The sequence below is a fragment of the Notolabrus celidotus genome, chromosome 21 (assembly GCF_009762535.1).
Source record: "Notolabrus celidotus isolate fNotCel1 chromosome 21, fNotCel1.pri, whole genome shotgun sequence".
In the NCBI taxonomy this organism is placed as follows: domain Eukaryota; kingdom Metazoa; phylum Chordata; class Actinopteri; order Labriformes; family Labridae; genus Notolabrus; species Notolabrus celidotus.
The window spans coordinates 5,658,116-5,675,932 of NC_048292.1; the positions used below are offsets into that span (position 1 = coordinate 5,658,116).

General features: G+C 42.0%; 2 protein-coding genes and 1 long non-coding RNA gene across 7 annotated transcripts in view; all 3 read right to left on the reverse strand.

Moving 5' to 3' along the window:
* The window catches only part of si:dkey-97m3.1 (fatty acyl-CoA reductase 1), a 68,469-nt gene extending 63,629 nt beyond the window's left edge, over positions 1–4,840 (reverse strand). For 2 of the 4 annotated variants that reach the window (XM_034673652.1, XM_034673651.1), the window contains exon 1: positions 4,329–4,451. In XM_034673652.1, coding sequence (XP_034529543.1) covers positions 4,329–4,439 — 111 coding nt within the window. In that variant the 5' untranslated portion in view covers positions 4,440–4,451. Of the gene's footprint in view, positions 1–4,328; positions 4,452–4,527 lie in introns of those variants that run through there. The other 2 variants (XM_034673654.1, XM_034673653.1) reach the window with 2 other exon arrangements.
* A 1,991-nt stretch (positions 4,841–6,831) lies between these two features.
* Positions 6,832–9,352, reverse strand: LOC117805243. Its single transcript, XR_004629386.1, has 3 exons — positions 9,247–9,352; positions 8,364–8,388; positions 6,832–8,184 (listed from the first exon to the last, which is right to left on the reverse strand). It is a non-coding gene; the product is annotated as an uncharacterized LOC117805243 (long non-coding RNA).
* Positions 9,353–11,814: 2,462 nt separating this feature from the next.
* Positions 11,815–17,817, reverse strand: part of magi2a (membrane associated guanylate kinase, WW and PDZ domain containing 2a) — a 330,301-nt gene continuing 324,298 nt past the window's right edge. For both annotated transcript variants that reach the window (XM_034674120.1, XM_034674119.1), the window contains exon 22: positions 11,815–16,073. In XM_034674120.1, the coding sequence (XP_034530011.1) occupies positions 15,484–16,073 (590 nt within the window). In that variant the 3' untranslated portion in view covers positions 11,815–15,483. The remainder of the gene's footprint in view (positions 16,074–17,817) is intronic.

Genomic DNA, 17,817 nt, shown 5'->3' on the forward strand with positions numbered 1-17,817 from the left:
GAGGGCAGTGAAAGAGAGAGAGAGAGAGAGAGAGAGGGGGGGGGGGGATGACAACAGAAGATTGGCCTGAGGTAAGAGAGGCTGCACATGTAAACAAGGCAGGTCATGAACCAAGAAGCCTAAAATAGACACTCCTTAAACCGCCTTGACTCAAAGTTTCTTGATGAAATCCAATAAATGTACTTCCTAACTCCCAAGAAGAGACTCATCAAAGAGAGGAGGAAGCAGCGTGTGATTCCAACAGCTGTGAGAGCAGCCATGTTAGGAATAAACGCTCTCTGGCAGCATCCATCGACTCTAAACGAGCATACAGGAGCATGCGGACAACGCTCACCTCATGCCTATCAGAGAACAAAAATATAGGTCATGTCGTGACGATAATTAGAGCTCTATCTGTGATCCCGATTTAGACATCAGCTCACTCTGCCTCTTATAGCTCACATGGCGCCCCGGCTAAATTTGTGATAACACATCCAACGCCGTCTGAAGAGGACTGAGCTGTTAGCATCACATGATGCAACGGGCAGAGGAGACATACGAGGAGGGAGAGCCGGGGTTGTGTGAGTGTGTGTGTGTGAATCATGTTGGCTCTACTACACAGGGCAGGAGCATCCATCACAGTTCACTCAGCACACATGGAGCCTCTGATGCTGCTGAGTGGAGGCTGTCACATTACATCGTGGGGATGATAGCCGTCTTTAAAAACACATTAATGATGATACCGCACTGAAAGAGAACATACAGTAATACCTCTAACTAACTGGTTCATGGTAGAGGAAGGTAGTGGTGATAAACAGAGGGAAGCAGCAGCTGAAGAAGACTCAGTAACCAGCTAGCTAGTCTTACCGCAGTGTGTGGCTTCTACTGAAGCACAAATCACATCAAAGGAGACGACAGATGAAATCAAAATATTGAATATTAGTTTTAGTTTATCACTAAAGCTTATGACGTATCACTCCTCCCCTTGTCTTTTTGTTTTTAAATTTTCCATAATTATCAGGATTATATCTTCATCATGAATTTCTGAAGCTAAGATAATCATAAGGTGAAAATCTGATACTGTGCCAGCCTCTGTGTACAGGCTCTGTTAGCTCACCCTGTGTGAATAATGTGTTTTAGTATCAATAAAACAGAAAACAGGGGTCACCGTTGGCCTAGCGGTTTAAGCGCGCACCCCATATACAGAGGTTGTAGTTCTTATTGCAGCTGCATGTCTTCCCCCACTCTCTGCTCCCTACATCTTCAGTTGTCCTATCAATAAAAGGCAAAAAGGCCCCAAAATAGAGCTTAAAATACATTAAAAAAAAGAGAAAATACATTGTTTTGACTTAAAGTTCCTGTAAGGAGTTTTAGCTGGTTGTGAAACATACTGAAATTAATATTGCTGTCTTTCAATGACAAAGAAGAAAACATGAACATCAACAAGAAGAGTGACTGTTTCCAGATATGCTGATGATTCAGTGTTTTACACGTGTGACACTAAAGATTGTTGATAAGTGATAAATGGGACTGTTAAAGAGAGCAGGGTATGGGAAACATTAATTACATACGTACAAGACAACATCAGCAGGGACTGCTTTGTCCACAGGGGGGCGCCAAAATCAACACAAACCAAAAGTTCCTTACAGAAGCTTTAAACTCTTTCATTCATATTTTAAAAGATGAACAATACAATTATTTTGAAGTAGGATGAAGTTGAATATTTGATTTATTGATTGATTGATTGATCGGTCAAATAAAAAAACACTGTCAGTGTATCGTCACTTTTTATTGAAAAATGGAAACACCAGCTGGTTTTCACTTTTCATATTCCAGGGTTTGCTGCTGTTTTCTGTTTTCATCTTTTCATCAACTGAATATTTTGTAGACTTTGAACTGTTGGTCAGACATTAGGAGTCTTAAGTAGTCAGAGGAATTAAAACTAGAGTTTATTATGAGTTGTTTTCCCTCACAATTAGATCAGCAGAAGGGTTAAAAATAAAAAAGATGCAGATTCAAGCTTTAAAGCTCCTGTAAGGAACTATCAGTTTGTGATTTTGGCACCCCCTGTGGACAGTTCAGCTTCTCTCAACACATTACCCTTTCAGATAATTAACTTTATCTTGATACCATGATGTCCTTGCTGAGTTTGTCCTGTATGTGTAGCTTTACTTTCACTCTGAGAATCTTTTCAATGTAAATGTGTGTCCATCACTTTGTCCGACACCTGCCCTGCAGTAGCAGTCTAATGAAATCCTCACAGGAGCTTTAAGTCTCTGAACATAAGAACATGAACACAGCTTTAACTGCTCTGTTTGTGATTTCTGTCGCTAATAAGATGCTGTTAAAGTACATGAGGGCCTCCGCACTGCTGTCTATCATTTACCGGATTTCATTTAAAAGAGAGAAGGAAGCTTTGTGTTTTAATATTTGCACATAATATATGGATTATTGCACTGAATAGAAACAATGCCGCCCTTTAAGAGTTACTTATTAAATGGAAAAGGTGACTGATGTTTGGCAACAACAATGGATCAGTTGTCATGATAATTCACACTGAATGGGTGGAGCAGGGTGGAGGCGACCACAGAACGGGCTGGTCCGGTGCTTTGGGATGTCAAATATGTAAGTGCTAACCTTTTATACCCAACTGTAAATGTTAAGAGAGAACTATTCTAAGCTATGAGCTCAGGGAGAAATCACCTGAGTTTTTAAATGTCTGTTAAACATGAGTCTGCTTCAGTCCTCTGTGCCCGAGCAGAATCAAGTTAATGTCTGATCTGAAAGGAATCAGGAAGAGGAGAGGCTGCCTCACTTTCTGTCTTCAGTCAGACCTCTGAGTAAGACCAGCAAGGAGATGATTCAACCTCCACATGGCAAAGCAGAAGCACACACACACACACACACACACACACACACACAGAGAGAGACAGAGAGAGAGAAAGAGAGAGGTCTGTGTGTTCAGGCTTTGTGCTAATGGCTCCTTTGTTTACAGATTAACTGTCATTTATCTCTGCGACGATTAAAACACAGAAAATAAAAAAAGCTTTACTCAATTCCGTGCCAACATCAGACACTCCACTGAGTCAAGACAGCAATATCTAAGGACTACTTCCGAGGAAGATTTTCAAAGTAAAATTGGAAAAGTGAAAGTATACTGTAACCAAGCTGTCACAGTTGGTTACCGTCATGCAAATAGTACTGTAAATGATTGACATCAGTCAGTCATCTGTTTACTAACTTAGGAAATATTTCAAAATGTCTATCCAAATAAAACACACTAAGGGTGACCACTTGACGTTTAAAAAAACTAAAAGGTATTTTAAATATATGACCTTTATAACAAGAAGAAACAGCAAATTCCTGAGATTTTGCTGGAAAAAATATGTAATTGTAATTTCTACCACATAGCCAACAAACTATACAATCAACTCTTCATTACAGTGTTAAACCTACAAGAAACTGGTGCTGTTAGGGAAAATATGAGGCAGTCCTCACAGATAATACTCACAATGTCAAATGTTTATGATACCTAATATATGTTTTATTCATCAACTATAAAAAAAAAAGTAGCTTTGATATCCTCATATAACAAGAATGAGGCAAGATCTAGAGAAACTACCCCAACATGAACACCTAGTTTAGAGAGAACGAGTGTTTTGCTTGTCAAACTATCTCACGGTTTGTTGAATCGATAATTTCATATTTGTCATGTATTTTCAGGCCGTATCCCTCATGAACAATCAACAGTACACCACTAAAGACTCTTGTGATACATCACATACATGTGCAATCCTTGATTTCCAGTGCAATATCTCAACAACCAAATGCAATATTATAATATATTCTATAACATATTTTATTATTATATTCATGCACTAAAATGTGCACTCTGGCTTAGGGTAATTCAATTATTTATACATTAAAAGTACTTTTATACCTTTCTTTGTACAGATTGTATTTTTATTTAGAATTTTTAAGGTTAGTTTTTAGGTTTCTATATTTAATGTCCTTACTGTCTTGTTGTGTCCTCACTGTCTTGTTAAGAACCAGTATTCCATTCACCACGTCAAATTCCTTGTCAGTGCAAGTTCACTTCGCAATCAAGATTTCCTGATTCTTGATCTATCTGTAAAAATCTATGCTTTTATTTTGAAGGGAACCGTCTCCACTTCCTGTCTCTCCCTGTCTCACAGCTGTTATCTCGCCGCGGCTCCTCCACGCTGACTGCGGCTCAGAGTGGTCCAGCTGTCCGCCGCCCTGCTGTCGGAGGCGGCTACAACTTGGTGCTCCCTCCTTACACCACCCTCCCATGTCACAGTGAAATAAATGAAGGGTGTAGTTTTTACCGAGGGGCTCTGGATGGAGGCAGCCCGGGCGTGTTGATGCTCTCTCCCGCTGCTCCTCCAACCACACAGCCGACAGAACCAATGGAAGATGCTCCTGCAGCGACGTGCCATGACAGAGCTCTGCCTCTTAACATCCATACCCGCACACTGATACAATGATGATGCGTTAGAGTGGAAATGTATTAAAAATTCCTCCTACCGTTGACATGTGTCTGCTCCTTCCTCTCTGGGTCTCTGGGAGGCTGTTTTCGGCGCAGCAGCTGCGGACTCTCTGCCTCCTCCCACCGGCCGCCCCTGGGCTCTGGCTGCTCGGATACTTCCACGGTCTACAGGAGCCTCGCACGGCCCCGCCGACTGCCTGTCTGTCTGACTCTGAACACGACTGCAGCGAGACAGACTGCCAAACAAATGCAAGATTCTGAGTGGGCAGGGCGCGTCGCCCCCCCTCCCCGCCTGTGGGCCCTCCCCTCGCGCCGCCGGTACACGCCGCTCTGCCGGATGATGCAGACGCAGCGTCACGCCGAATTTCATTCAATAAACAGGAAAGTTAACATAGTTGAAGTAAGAATTATAATAATGATAATTTGATATGATTAGGGTTGCAAATGGGTGGAAATTTTCAGGTACATTTCCAAGGGAAGTTAAGCTGGGGAATTTTGGAAATTATAGACATTTGAAATTATGTGAATTAACTGGGAATTTAACGGAAAGGTATCATATCCAAGCATAAATATTTGTTTTGTTATAAGCAGACAATCCATCCAAAATAATACAATTAAAACAGATTTATTTAGAACTTTATCAAGTGTTAAATATTATATTGAACAATCAATTCTCTCATTGATGAACAAAAACATGAATGTTGAGTTAAATGTTACTCATCCCCCCGACCCAACCCATTCAAAAAATTAATAAAAATGCAATCCCAAAGTACATTAATTTATCTTCATTTTTATTTTCTCTTCACAATTCTTTAATCACTACTTTGAATCTAAAATTTTTTCTTATCTTATAACTAACTATTGTTTCTCTTATTTTAATTATCATTGTTATATTAACCACTTTATTCAGCTACTCTCCTGTTTACTCATTAGAAGTAAATATAAACAATTATTTTATTTAACATTATTATCTTTTATATGTATTTATTTGTATGTATTATCATATTATTTTAGCCTGTACATATAAGTCATGCCTATTTGTTGTTCTTTTGTATTTATAGCTCATGTTATTGTTATTACATTTTTATTTTTATTTGTATGTCTTATTCTTTTGCCTCGTACAAAGAGAGCACAGTTTAACAAATTCAAATTCCTCGTGTGTTCAAGCATACCTGGCCAATAAAGCTGATTCTGATGTGTGTATGCGTGTGTATGCGTGTGTGTATGTATGTATGCATGCATGCATGTATGTATGTATATACAGTATATATATTTAGTTATTATTTCATTTTATATATGTAAATAATATCATTATTATTTATTTTTCTTTTTTTGTATCTGTATATATATGCTTTCATATATGTTTGAAATACTGGACCTGTATTGTAAAGCTTGCGTTTTGTCAATAAAAAACAAATCTTCAATCCCAGCAAAGTCCCATTTAAAATGTTAAATGAAAAGTGCATGTAGGGGGCGTGGTCTCAATAGCCCTGAAGTAAGCAGTGTGCTATGTGCATGTGACTGAGGAATGGCATAGATATTTAAATGCACTTGCAGGAAATCTGGTTGTTTTAGTCAGGATTATGCTAAAATATATTTCCCCCAACTTTATTCAACCATCCTGTTATGTTTGTTTCTCTGGAACAGCAATAATGTTCCTGGGTCAATTTGACCTGGGGCATATTTAATTATCCAAAAATGTCAGAACCCCAAAAAATCCCAATACAAATTTATTTTAAATCAAATTTTTAACTCCATTACTAACCATTTAAATCAAGATTTAGTCCATTGGTGTTCTTTAATTCTCACAGATCATGCTTCAATGAGGATAACTCACTCGTTTTTCATTAAAATGTATGTTAAAACTTGTTTAAATGTACATTGGAAAGCCCTAAAAAATAAATACAATAGTTTTAAATGACATAGATTTTTGTTTATTTTATTTTACAATTTGAATTTTTTTTATTTTTTATGAAGTGATGTTGATAAATTACTTTTTTATGCTGCATTTAGCTGGTTTGGAAGGCATATATTGCCTAAAATAGACTTTAAAAAGGGTGCCAAAAATGAGCCAACCTTCAATTTAGTAAATATCTGGTTTATTCCCGTTTATTCCCAGAATTCCCAGAATTTTGCAACCCTAGCTATGATTGATTAGACCATTTAATTCGGCATGTGTTTTAAAAAGTAAAATAACCTCTAAATAATGGGCTGCATGTTTAAAGTTATAGGCTACTTTCATCCAATGACATGATTGCAGGCTGCTGTTGATATAGGCGCTCTAAATGAACCCAAACAATACTTGACTTATCCCTAACCATTAAATGATCCATTGAGTCCCCTTAAACTGCCTCCATTGTTTATTGTGCAGCTGAAGCATTGTGTCAGGGTAGGCCTTCACTATCGACACCCACATAAAAAACATGCAGGGCAGGACATTCTCTGGCTGCACAACCCTGATGCATAATTGAAATGATCAAGTATCATCAGCACCACCTCACCGGTTATTACATCCACTTAAAACCTGAGGCCATAACTCAGCCGTTCACAGGTCTGAGCATGACTCACAGTCTATCAAAGTTTATCAAAGCACTCTTTTCTGCAGATCTGTTTAGACATGTGTCTGCGTTCAGCTGTCAGAGCATGGAAACAGGATGAATCAAGTGTGCACATGGTAGAGCAGGAGATGATGAGTTTCCTGCAGGCCTGTCACCCACAGTTTCAAAGCCATGCTACCAAAAACAGGAGGTTTATAAAGAGCAGGTTGTAAACCGGGCGATGAACCAAGCAACCTTAGAGTGTCTCTCATGTTCTGACACGCTGCTGCAGGAAATCCACATTTTGTTTCAAATCAAGAGTACACAGAAACAAGTCATCCCTTTGCTTTATCTGCAGGTTATTCCTGCTGTTCAACACCTCATTTTACAGTTTGTTTTCCCGTAAGGCATGTCACTGATCCAGGTGTGAATCGTTTGCATGACTGTAGGGCTGTTTAACCTGCATAAGGAGCTTTGTTTGACTGAGAGCTGCAGCAGATACTGGAGCATGAAGCTGCAGGCCTCTTCAGCTGCCAACAAGTCGATTGTTTTTCCTGCAACACTGGAAACGCGGGTAAGTTTTGTTTAGTATCTTGATGGATGGCGTCATTGTCCTCTGTGTTATCTCTGCACTGCAGTTATTCCACTGGCAGTGTGCGCAGCGTTGATGAGATGCTACAGGATGAAGAAAATTCCGTGAGGGATGACACCAGAGACATCGGCGGAGGAGGAAAAGCAATCCATCACACACACTGCTGTGGAGATGTGAGTCATGCACAGTCACTGACGTTACTGTGGGTGTGTTTGGGAGATACATCAGGGCTGCATAGTTTTACCTAAAAATGAGCCAGGAGATGTAGAAACTACATAACCTCTTGATTCCAGGAACATGATGAGCTGTAATGTCTCTTTTCTGCTGAGGCCTAAATTAAGCCCGCCCTCTCCCTGTGGAGACGTGAGCACAGCTCTGGATTGATTCGCCCCTGTGGAGAAAACAGGCACCAGCCAGCAGCCTCCAGCAGGCAGCAGGCAGCCCGGGTCGACGCCGCCTCTGCAGGAGAGCTCGTGGAGCTGCTCCTGCAGCGCTTCATCTCTCAGCTTGTGTTCCTTTTGTTGACTCCTTCCTGTCTCTCTGATGTACAGAGTCCTGCTTACATGCTGCAGACATGGACATGAGGATAAACACAGACATAGACCCACTTAGGATGCATTAAATCAAGTCTTCAGGTTTGTTCAGGTGACATCACACCTTTGAATAAACACCAAACTGTTAGTTAGCTATTTTCATGCAACAGGATGTGAAATGTGTCAAAACCAGGAAGGAAATGCGTGTGTACCAGAGTGTGTAGGTATTTCCCAAAGCTGTGAAAGAGGCACAAAAGGAGAGATGTGTCAGTCAGACAGTCACAATTACATTTCAGTGCTTTCAGTATGAGGTGCATTTTTCCAAAGTGAATAAAATCATAAAATGCTGATGCATCCTGCAAGAGGAAAAATGTCTGACTAATGACTTTATGTAAGTTCAACAATTATGAAACCAAGCAGCATCAGATCTAAACCTGGTGTGTGCTGACCTCTAGTGGTCACATGGAGACTCTGCACAGAGGGGTCTATAAAATAGAAGCTCTCTTTATCCTGCAAACACTGAGAGGACACAACATTAAAGGCTCAGGCTCCTTTTGCAGACTAAGGGCTTCATTTCTTGATTCTTACAATTTTTTTTAGGGCGGAGGAGGGGGTGTCACATGAATACACAGTAATCTGGATCTTGTTTGGATTCCTAGACGCCCTCATGTGGTCAAACTGTGACACTACAACAGTGCAAACAAAAATAGCTCATAAGGGGAACTTTTGATTCAACTGCTCACAAACAAACAACATCTGACTATAATTAATTTATAAGCTGTCTAAACAAACACATACATGTTTTATAAAACCCTTTAATGCACTTAAACTTCAGCTGGATGGTGTCTTCTTTGTAGCTGAAGGACCTTTCCATTAAGGTGTGACAGTATGAAATAACCACAGTGATGCCATCAGGATCATTCTGATGTTTCAAACGTTAAAGAAGAAATAAAGAGTGAGAGATAAAAGTCAGACCTCTGCTGCTTGATTCAGTTTCTTAAAGTCACTCTATTGTGACACCTTTCTGGAGCTGTATTAGTAAATAGTTTCTTCAGTCAAACTACTCACAACAAGTTGAAAAGTGAGCTTTGATACCTGAAACTGCAAATACCGAAACTTCATTGCAGCTCCTCGGATGCTAGCTTGAAAAGCTCTCGTTGGTTTGATAATGTAAAGGTGATTTGTGGCTGTGCAGGAACTTAGTGGCTCCCCCAAGTGGCAACCTCCTGTCTCAAAATATGAAGCCCATGCGGAAGTGTTATAAACTGCAATTCATCGAGCTTCTTCTTGAGGCTGGCTGCTGAAACACCGGAAACCACATAGACACCAATTTAAATAAGACGCTTTTTGCAACATTAATAAACATGTTTACAGCCTGGTTCAAAAAACATCTTGGCTCTACGTATAGACTGTATATATAATGGACAGCGTCGCTCCGCCTCTTCCAATTTTACGTTTTTGAAGCCAAAATATCCTGTTCCAGAACACTACCTGCTGCCACAGTAAAAAGCTCCGCCCTACAGTGTAGTGTCCCGAGGTCCTAAGGAGTTTCTCTCTACGGCAGCTGTCAATGAAAGCAAAGCCCGATGTAAAACCCTGTTTTTTAACCTCTGATAACTAACGAAAAATAAACTTTTCAGAAAAAAGAGGCCTTGAACACAAAACAGTCAAATAATAATTACTTATCACTACAGCATACAGATGTGAGAAATGTTCGTACGACATGTATTTATTTTTTAAAGTTTGACTGCAGCCCCATTCAAATGAATGGGGGAGACAGTTTTTGACCCATACTGCTGCCAGCCAATAGGGGGAGCAGTTCTTGTGGCAGCCTCACTTCCAGCCGAGCCAGATGACATCCATTTTATATACAGTCTATGATGGGATGATAACATTACATTAGCTTCTAATTTAGCTGATGTATCACTATAGTATTGCCAGCTGAAAATGACAACTTAGCTAGGAGTTTAGTTGCCAGCTAACAAAGATGTTAGCAGGGAGTTAGTGTTCTGGCGAATATAATGTTAATGTAAGCTACTAACATTCCAGCTAACGTAATGCTAAAGTAATGTTAGCTAACAAGTGGTTGTTATGCTGGCTCCCTTTTATATACAGTCTATGGGTCTACATAGTTAATTTCTTTATCGGCACACACTGCACGGGGGGCGATTTTTTTTCTAACGCATCGGTTCAGAATATATTAAGATTACAAGTTTTTTCCCAAATAAGGATGTAAGAGCCAGATTCATGTTTTGGGTCAAGCTGTGAAACACATTGTTTATTGTGCCACAAGGTGTCATTGTTTTGCTCATTAAGGGCACAGGTATAAAAGTACGTCACCGCCTGGGTAACAGATGCGTGTCTTGACCCGGAAGGGCAGTTGGTTTTTGACCGTTGTTACGTTGTTGCGTTATCACGTTGTTACATTGTTGCCTTGTCACGCTGTTACGTTGGATGCTGTGACGCTGCGTCGGCAGGCGGCATGGAGAACCGCGTCTAAAATGTTTGTTCGTGCAATGAAGGAGAAACTTGTGGACGCTGTCTAACTGTTCGTACGGTGATGCAATAAATGGATTGTATGGTGCTGCAAACCAAAGTTACGCCTCAGACCAGTTATTTCAACAACTACAGTGAACGGTATTGTATGGACAAACAGTACAACGCGTCAGCCAAGTCATTCCCCGGAGAAATCAAAACACACCGGCAGCTTTAGTGCGAGACTAAGCTTCTATAAAGGACATGGCTGACTTGACTGACAGGTGGGAACACATACCTGTTGGCTAGGAGGCTCAAACCCCGCCTCTTTACGTCACACTATGCTCGGTTGAGTTCAGCATTTCCAATATGGCTGCCGCCACCGATTGGCTTCAAAACAGCACTCAGGAACAGATGGATGACGTCACGGATACTACGTCCATATTTTATACAGTCTATAGGCTCCCCTCTGTTTCAAATCCTTATGCCAGCTAAGCTAACTGCCTGCTGACTGTAGCTATACTAGGCTAACTGCAACTGCTAAGCGAAAGCAATGTGGTGACAGGCCTCTTAGCTAAATCTTGGCTAACAGGCTAATGTTTCCTACATTGTTAACCATGCTTTAAAGGCCCTGTGAGGAGTTTTGAACTGGCTGAGAAACAGACTGAAAATGATACTGATGCCTCTTTAAGACCTTCAATAGTAAACAAGACCATCAGCAACAACACTGACACCTTCTCTGTTGTCATTTTGAATGCCTGAAACCACCCTGAGGGGGTAGGTGCCAGACCAGATGATAGACCTCTTGCTTCAGAAACAGACTTTATTTGACTGTTTCATGGAAAATAATCACATTGCCTGATAAAGTTGACTGTTAACAGACAACAGGACAAGGTTTTTGTTGAAAACACTAATGTATAGGACAAGAGATAAGAGGTATCACTTTGTCCACAAGGGGGCGCCAGAATCTATACAAAACAAAAGTTCCTCACAGCAGCTTTAAGATTAAAGATTTAAGTTTATAGATATATCAATAAACAGTAAAATGTTCCTCTCTGTTTGCATCCCTAACTAGGTAACTAAGCTGCTCATCAAAGTGTAATCTGTGTATTATTCTATGTGAACATCAGGCTTTAATAAAATCAGACGCTGTAATAAATCACACCGCAGCACGTCATGGAGAAGTCGTCATGTGTCAAGATTTTCTTTTATTTTGACAGTTTCAGAATATCATACAGGTAAACAAGATTTCTGCAAAAGTTAATATATCCATAGTGTTGCATTTCATAAAAATAGTTGCTCCACGTCGAGTCTTTGTGACCATCGAGAGTACACTGAGTCATATTTATAGAGATATTTGTTCAGGGTCTACACACTGCTAGAACACTACACAGTGATACTGAGCCGTCTGGGTGCCTGTTCATGGTGCCTCGCGTGCTGTAAGGTCAACACACACACACACTCACACACACATACACGCACACACACACATTGTAAAATATAAAAGAGCTTCAGATGTGTCTTTTTTCTGTCTGTATAAAATTACTTACAGGTCGGCTCGATGGAGACAGCTCAGATGTGGAAAGCAGTGCGATGTGCAAAAGCTGAGCAAAAATATGAAATCTTTTGTTTCTGCTTCGAACGAAATAAAGGAGCACGCTGAGACGGGATGAAGGCAGCTGATGCTACCTTTAGTCGGAGTAACGTAGAGTCAAAGTTTGGGGGCTTTTTATTTTGTGAAGCCGTCTTCAGGGCTGATGAGTTTCTCCAACACAGTGATTCATATTTAAAACCCCTCTGAGTGAGATTGTGCATTAACGTCAGGCTCCTTGTTCTTTGAGTAATTAAAACCACAACTGAAAGCATCCTGACTCCCCCTCCCTCTCTGCTCTTTGATTCTTTAAAACACTGTTTGTACTTCCTCCACTCATTTGATGATTTTACGTAAAAACAAAAGCGAAGACTTCAAGAGTTTCAAGAGAAGTTTGTCTCTTTAAATCCTCTCCACCTTCAATCACAGGAGAAAAAGAGTTGATTGATTATCTGAAGGGCTTTGAGATATAATCAAGTTACACTGTGCTAAATATTAACGATTCAAACGCTCCTCCGTGTCACCTTTGACCTGAACGCCTCCTGAAGTGCTAAAAACATGAAGACATGAAGTCATGCTCGCTGAACGTCTGCACCATGTTGTGATGAAATAACAGTCTGATTTTTTTATTTTCAGTCATACCTAATTAGCTCTCAATCACCAGGACTAATTAACTCTGCCTGCAAAGCAAGAACAAGCTGTTCCTACATCAGGAGAGGATCTGTCTTTTTCTGCTGACTCGTGGAGCTAAGGTTAGACTCTTAGACTTAGACTCCTCTAAAATCAGCTTCACAGAGAAGCTTCTTCTGTTTGGGACGACTGTGGCTCAGTGGCACAGTCCGTCACCTCTCGGTCTGAAGGTTGAGAGATGTTTTGATCCGAGATCCACATGTCACACGCCGTCGTCAAAACACGGACCCCCAAATTGCTCCCAGTGACCTGCTGTGTGTGACTGAATACGAATGCAGTGGGTTAATACTGATGGTCCTGTTTGATGTGGATTGAGAGGGTGAATGTGACGAGGAGTCTCTGAAAGTACAAATCCATCGACCTTTTTAACTCAGTCTGGAATCAAAGATGTGGATCTGTGCGACAACGAGACACAGCAGCAGAAACTAAGAGGGGCGTGGCCTCATAAAACATCACCAGTCTGATCCAAAGACTGTATTAAAACATGGACGACACAACAGATCCTTCAAATACCTCTTCTTTCGACCAACGCTTTGCCTTGGAATCCATTAGTCTCTTTTATTTTTTTCGCTGCAGGACAATGGTGGAAACACGTTTGGTTTGTGATCCAGCATCCCCGTCCCTCGCTCCTGACTTAAGCGGTTCACGGTTCTAGACCTGCAAAGAGTTGGAGCCGCTATAGAACGGGTTTTCCCGGCCAGGAGCCGGTTCACTCACAGTCGAAACACGAAAAACCAGCCCTGAAACTGCCTCGGTCGAAAAAGAGGTAAAAGTGAAGCCAAAATGTTCAGAGCTCCCCCTGGTGGCTGTCTGAAGCCTCTTTCAAAACACACATCAAATCAATTACTTCTGTAATAGCAGTGATTAAGCTGGTTTACGTGCAAGTGCTCATGTTTCGGGGAAGTTTGGTTTTAATTTGTTATTAAATATTAAAAAGAAGGGGGTGTGACATCATGATGACAGCTCTGTTGACCAATGAGGATCCTGCAGGGCTGTGTGCACCAGATTATCAGAGTAGAGGAGGAACGGTGGGAGGAAACGTAACAAACACTAACACAAGAGTCAGTGAACTTTCTGTAAACTTGAGTGGCTGGTTCAACCCACGCAAGAATCTGACTGGACCCACGTGAGGTCTGGACCCACCTGAGGGAGCCCTGATGGTTTAAAGGTAAGGTGAATGTGTGTTTTGGTTTTGGGGATGTGACTTCACTACCTTGGCTCTAAATTACATCACCTGTGTAACATGTCAGCGCACATCGAGGCAGTATTTTGACTTCACTCTTCATAGTGGAGGCGTGTCGTCCATGTTTACATACAGTCCCTGGTCTGAAATTGTACACCTGCATTTCTACCTTTTCAAACAGAGCCTATTTCTAAGTGTAGGCTATAACATGGAGCTTTGGCATGAAGATGAACTCGCTGTTATCACACAGTGTAGACAGAGTCCCCTGAAACGAATCACCTCAGCAGCTGTGACAGGTCCCCAAACTCACCTGTACGAACACGAGCTGTCTGCACCTCCGCTGATCGTCTCACTCTCAGACTGAGGTTGTGAAATAAGTCATATATTTCATCATCTCTCTCCTTTATGAAAAAATACAGTTATTATCTCTATCTGTGTTGTTGTTGTTGTTGTTGTATAGCAGCCTGTCTCAAACCCTCTGTAGTGATTCCTAAAAGTCGACCTCTCCGTCAGTCTAAGGCACTCTGCCCCCTCGCGCGAGCTCCGCCTCCGGACACCTCTGTCGGTCGTGGTTTACTTTCTTTGTTAAGCACAGAAAATGAGAGAATGGATTGACATGACGTCCTCGTGGAACTCGGGAGGACTGTAGCGCTGACAGGCGACCGCTGCGGTGGCCGCCAAACTGTGACCGCCACGGCCGTAGAGGAAGGAGACGTTTTTAGTGAGAGCTCCAGTCCACGTCTCCTCCTCCGATATCAATCGACTCTACTTAAGTTCACATAAAGATGATCTTATTTACAAAATGATCCCACATATTCATATTCATTATAATATATCTATGTCTATAATCATCTGATAGATTATTCAAGACAGATTCAGGCCCACAGTCTCTGTTAAGGCAAAGTTCTGCAGATGAGTAGATTCATCTCCGGTTTCACTCTTCCATTCGCTCTCATGAATCAGACTCCACTGTGAAGATAAATCTGTATAAAAATCACACAGGTGTTCATATTTTGCATGTTTGTCCCCAGTTCTCCTCGGGGTCGACTCAAAAAATAGTCTTCAAAGTTTGAACCCCCGACTGATTCCCCGTAACGCTACACTCGCTCTCTCTCTCTCTCCTCGCTCTCCCGTGGTTTTTTAAAAAGTGGATGATTTCCAGTTCTTAAGGTGGTGGGTGTAAAATCTCTCTTCAAATAATTTAGAGTACAGTTTCATAAATAAACTCTAAAAACACGTGGTCCAGGTCACCCTGCCTCCCCCTTGGTTTGGACTGAGTGGTGTATGGGAGGATGGGGGTCACATGGGGTCAAACGGGGTCAGAGGAGCTCAGACAGTTGAGGGTTACTTTAGTTCAGATGAGTTTTGGCCGCACTTTGCTGGAACCGGGGTGTTATCTGCTGAGTGTGGACGTCCCCGTGCGCAGCGTGCTCGGCAGCTTGTCCGACCCGGGGATCTTCCAAGGTCCAGGAGAGACCGTGGCCTTCCTCCCGCCGCCGCCGGTGCTCTTGCTGGGCCGGCTCTCTCCCAGGCTCCTGTCCGACTCCAAATCCTCCCGGCTGTTTCCGTTAGTGTGCGGGAGCTTCAGGACGCTGGGAGATTCTCTGTCATCGCGAGTATTCCTCTCCTTGGACCTCCCTCTGCCGCTCCTGGAAGGTTTGGGCTCCCCGCTCTGCCCCTCTTTGCCCCCCTCCCCTTCTTTAGCGGGCTGCACCCTCTGCCCCTTGTGGGTGGACCTGCCACCCTCCTTCTTGGCTCTGCCGCCGATCGGATCTGGATTCAGGAGCTCGGCCTTCTGGGGGCTCTTGGGACGCTCCTTCCTGCCGTCTCCTGCCGCCGGGTCTCGAGGGACGTCCAGAGGTTGGTCGGGGGCTGGGGCCAGATGAGATGAAGGCGATGGCATGGAAAGGCTGTCGATGGGAGGGGCTACTTCCGACAGGCTTGGGGAGGCTGAAGGGCGAGCATCCCATGGGGCGGCATTATCTGGGAAAGCACACACACAAAGTCAATACCGTGCGAATCAAACAGGCATGCACTCTGCTTCAGAAGCTCTCACACATGCCACTGCACGGCCAAACACGACATCAACGCTAAAACAATCAACACAGCAACCGCGCCGTTCCTACCGGCTAAAAGCATCAGCGTACATTCAGAGCAGGACTACAACCTGCTTCCCGACCAGTCACAGGGCAACGTGCCTTTCACAAAACATCAATCTGCCTCCCATAGCTCTCTTTAAAGCCCGGGCCAATCTCAAACCTTGGCGGAAAATCGAAAACAGGTTTAATGAAATGGATGATGTGCCCAATAGGGTGGTGCTTTAGCGAGAATGAAAACCTCAAGGGCCGAGAGCTCCATCTCTCTCTCTGTGTTTCTCTTAAGCCTAACAGAGTCTGTATCTGGAGCAGCAGCTGCAGTGAATCTACTTCAGCTCCTCCGCAACGCTCCACTCTCACGGGCTGTTAGCTCCTGTTTCTGCACCGATGAGTCTCGCTCCCTCGGCCATCAGTCACTCTCAGTGGGCCGGGCAGGGGGCAGAGGCTAGGCTAGCTACACCGGCGCCATGAGGCCCAATTAAAGGCAGACTCTAACGCAGCGCAGAGTGTCTGAGATTCAGGATGAGGATGGAGAGACAGAGAGAGAAGCTGTTTTTATATCTACGCTGCAACTTTAAGTTATTCTACCTGCAGAGCTACGATCAGGGGACGACGAGTTTACGTGAGGGGACTTAAGAACGAGCGCACACGCTAGCTTTGTTTCTTTTGAGTCTGCATTAAACCAGCTCTTTAGTTTATATGTTCTTTCTGTTTGATTGAGCGTTAAGAATTTTAAAGAATCTAAAAACTGAAGTAAGAACATTTTTGGCCACATGGGGGCAGCGTGAACAAGCTAGCAACACGTCCCTGACGTATAAATCACCTGAGATGATTTTATGATACTGACCACCTTATTTTGTTTGAACTGTCTTAAGAAATATATTTAAAATAATTTTCTTCCTTTAGAATTCTTTTAGGGGAATTTTAATTCACTTTTTAAATATGTTTGATGTTTTATTTCTTTATCTTGAATTTTATGAACTGCCTGTTTTATTTTGCTGCCCATGTGAAGCACTTTGTAACCTGGTTTTTGAAAAGTGCTCTACAAATAAAAACAAGTAAATTCATTATTAATCATAACTACCTCACTTATCCTGCAGACACTGTGAAGCATTAGCATCAATCTGGGTCATATCAGCAAGTTTCATCATTCTTGTTGCTCTGTTTTGGTCTCCACCACGTCCTTTATTTGCTGGAGGAGATCAGGCAAGCCACATCCTTGTCCTCTTTTAAATCTCTTTTAAAAACACACTTTTTTAAATGTGCTTTTACTTCTTAACTCATCCCTGACTTTTTAATTTCTGCATGGTTTTTATTATTGTCTTTTACTTCACTCATTTTAGCTCTCCTTACCATTGTCACATGCTTTTGTGTTTTATCTCGCTATGTCTTGCACTCTATAAAGCCCTTTGTAAACATGTTTTTAAAAGGTGCTATATACATAAAATGTATTCTTCTTCTTCTTCTTCTTCTTCTTCTTCTTCTTATTTATTTGGCTCTCTAGCTAGTAGCTAACAGTGTATGTTTGATAATTGGTTCTTGCAAGTTATACGCAGCAGGATTTCAGAGATCTTAAAAGAAACCCAGCTGACTGCTGCAGAAGAAGACTCGCCGTCAAAAGGCACGAGAAA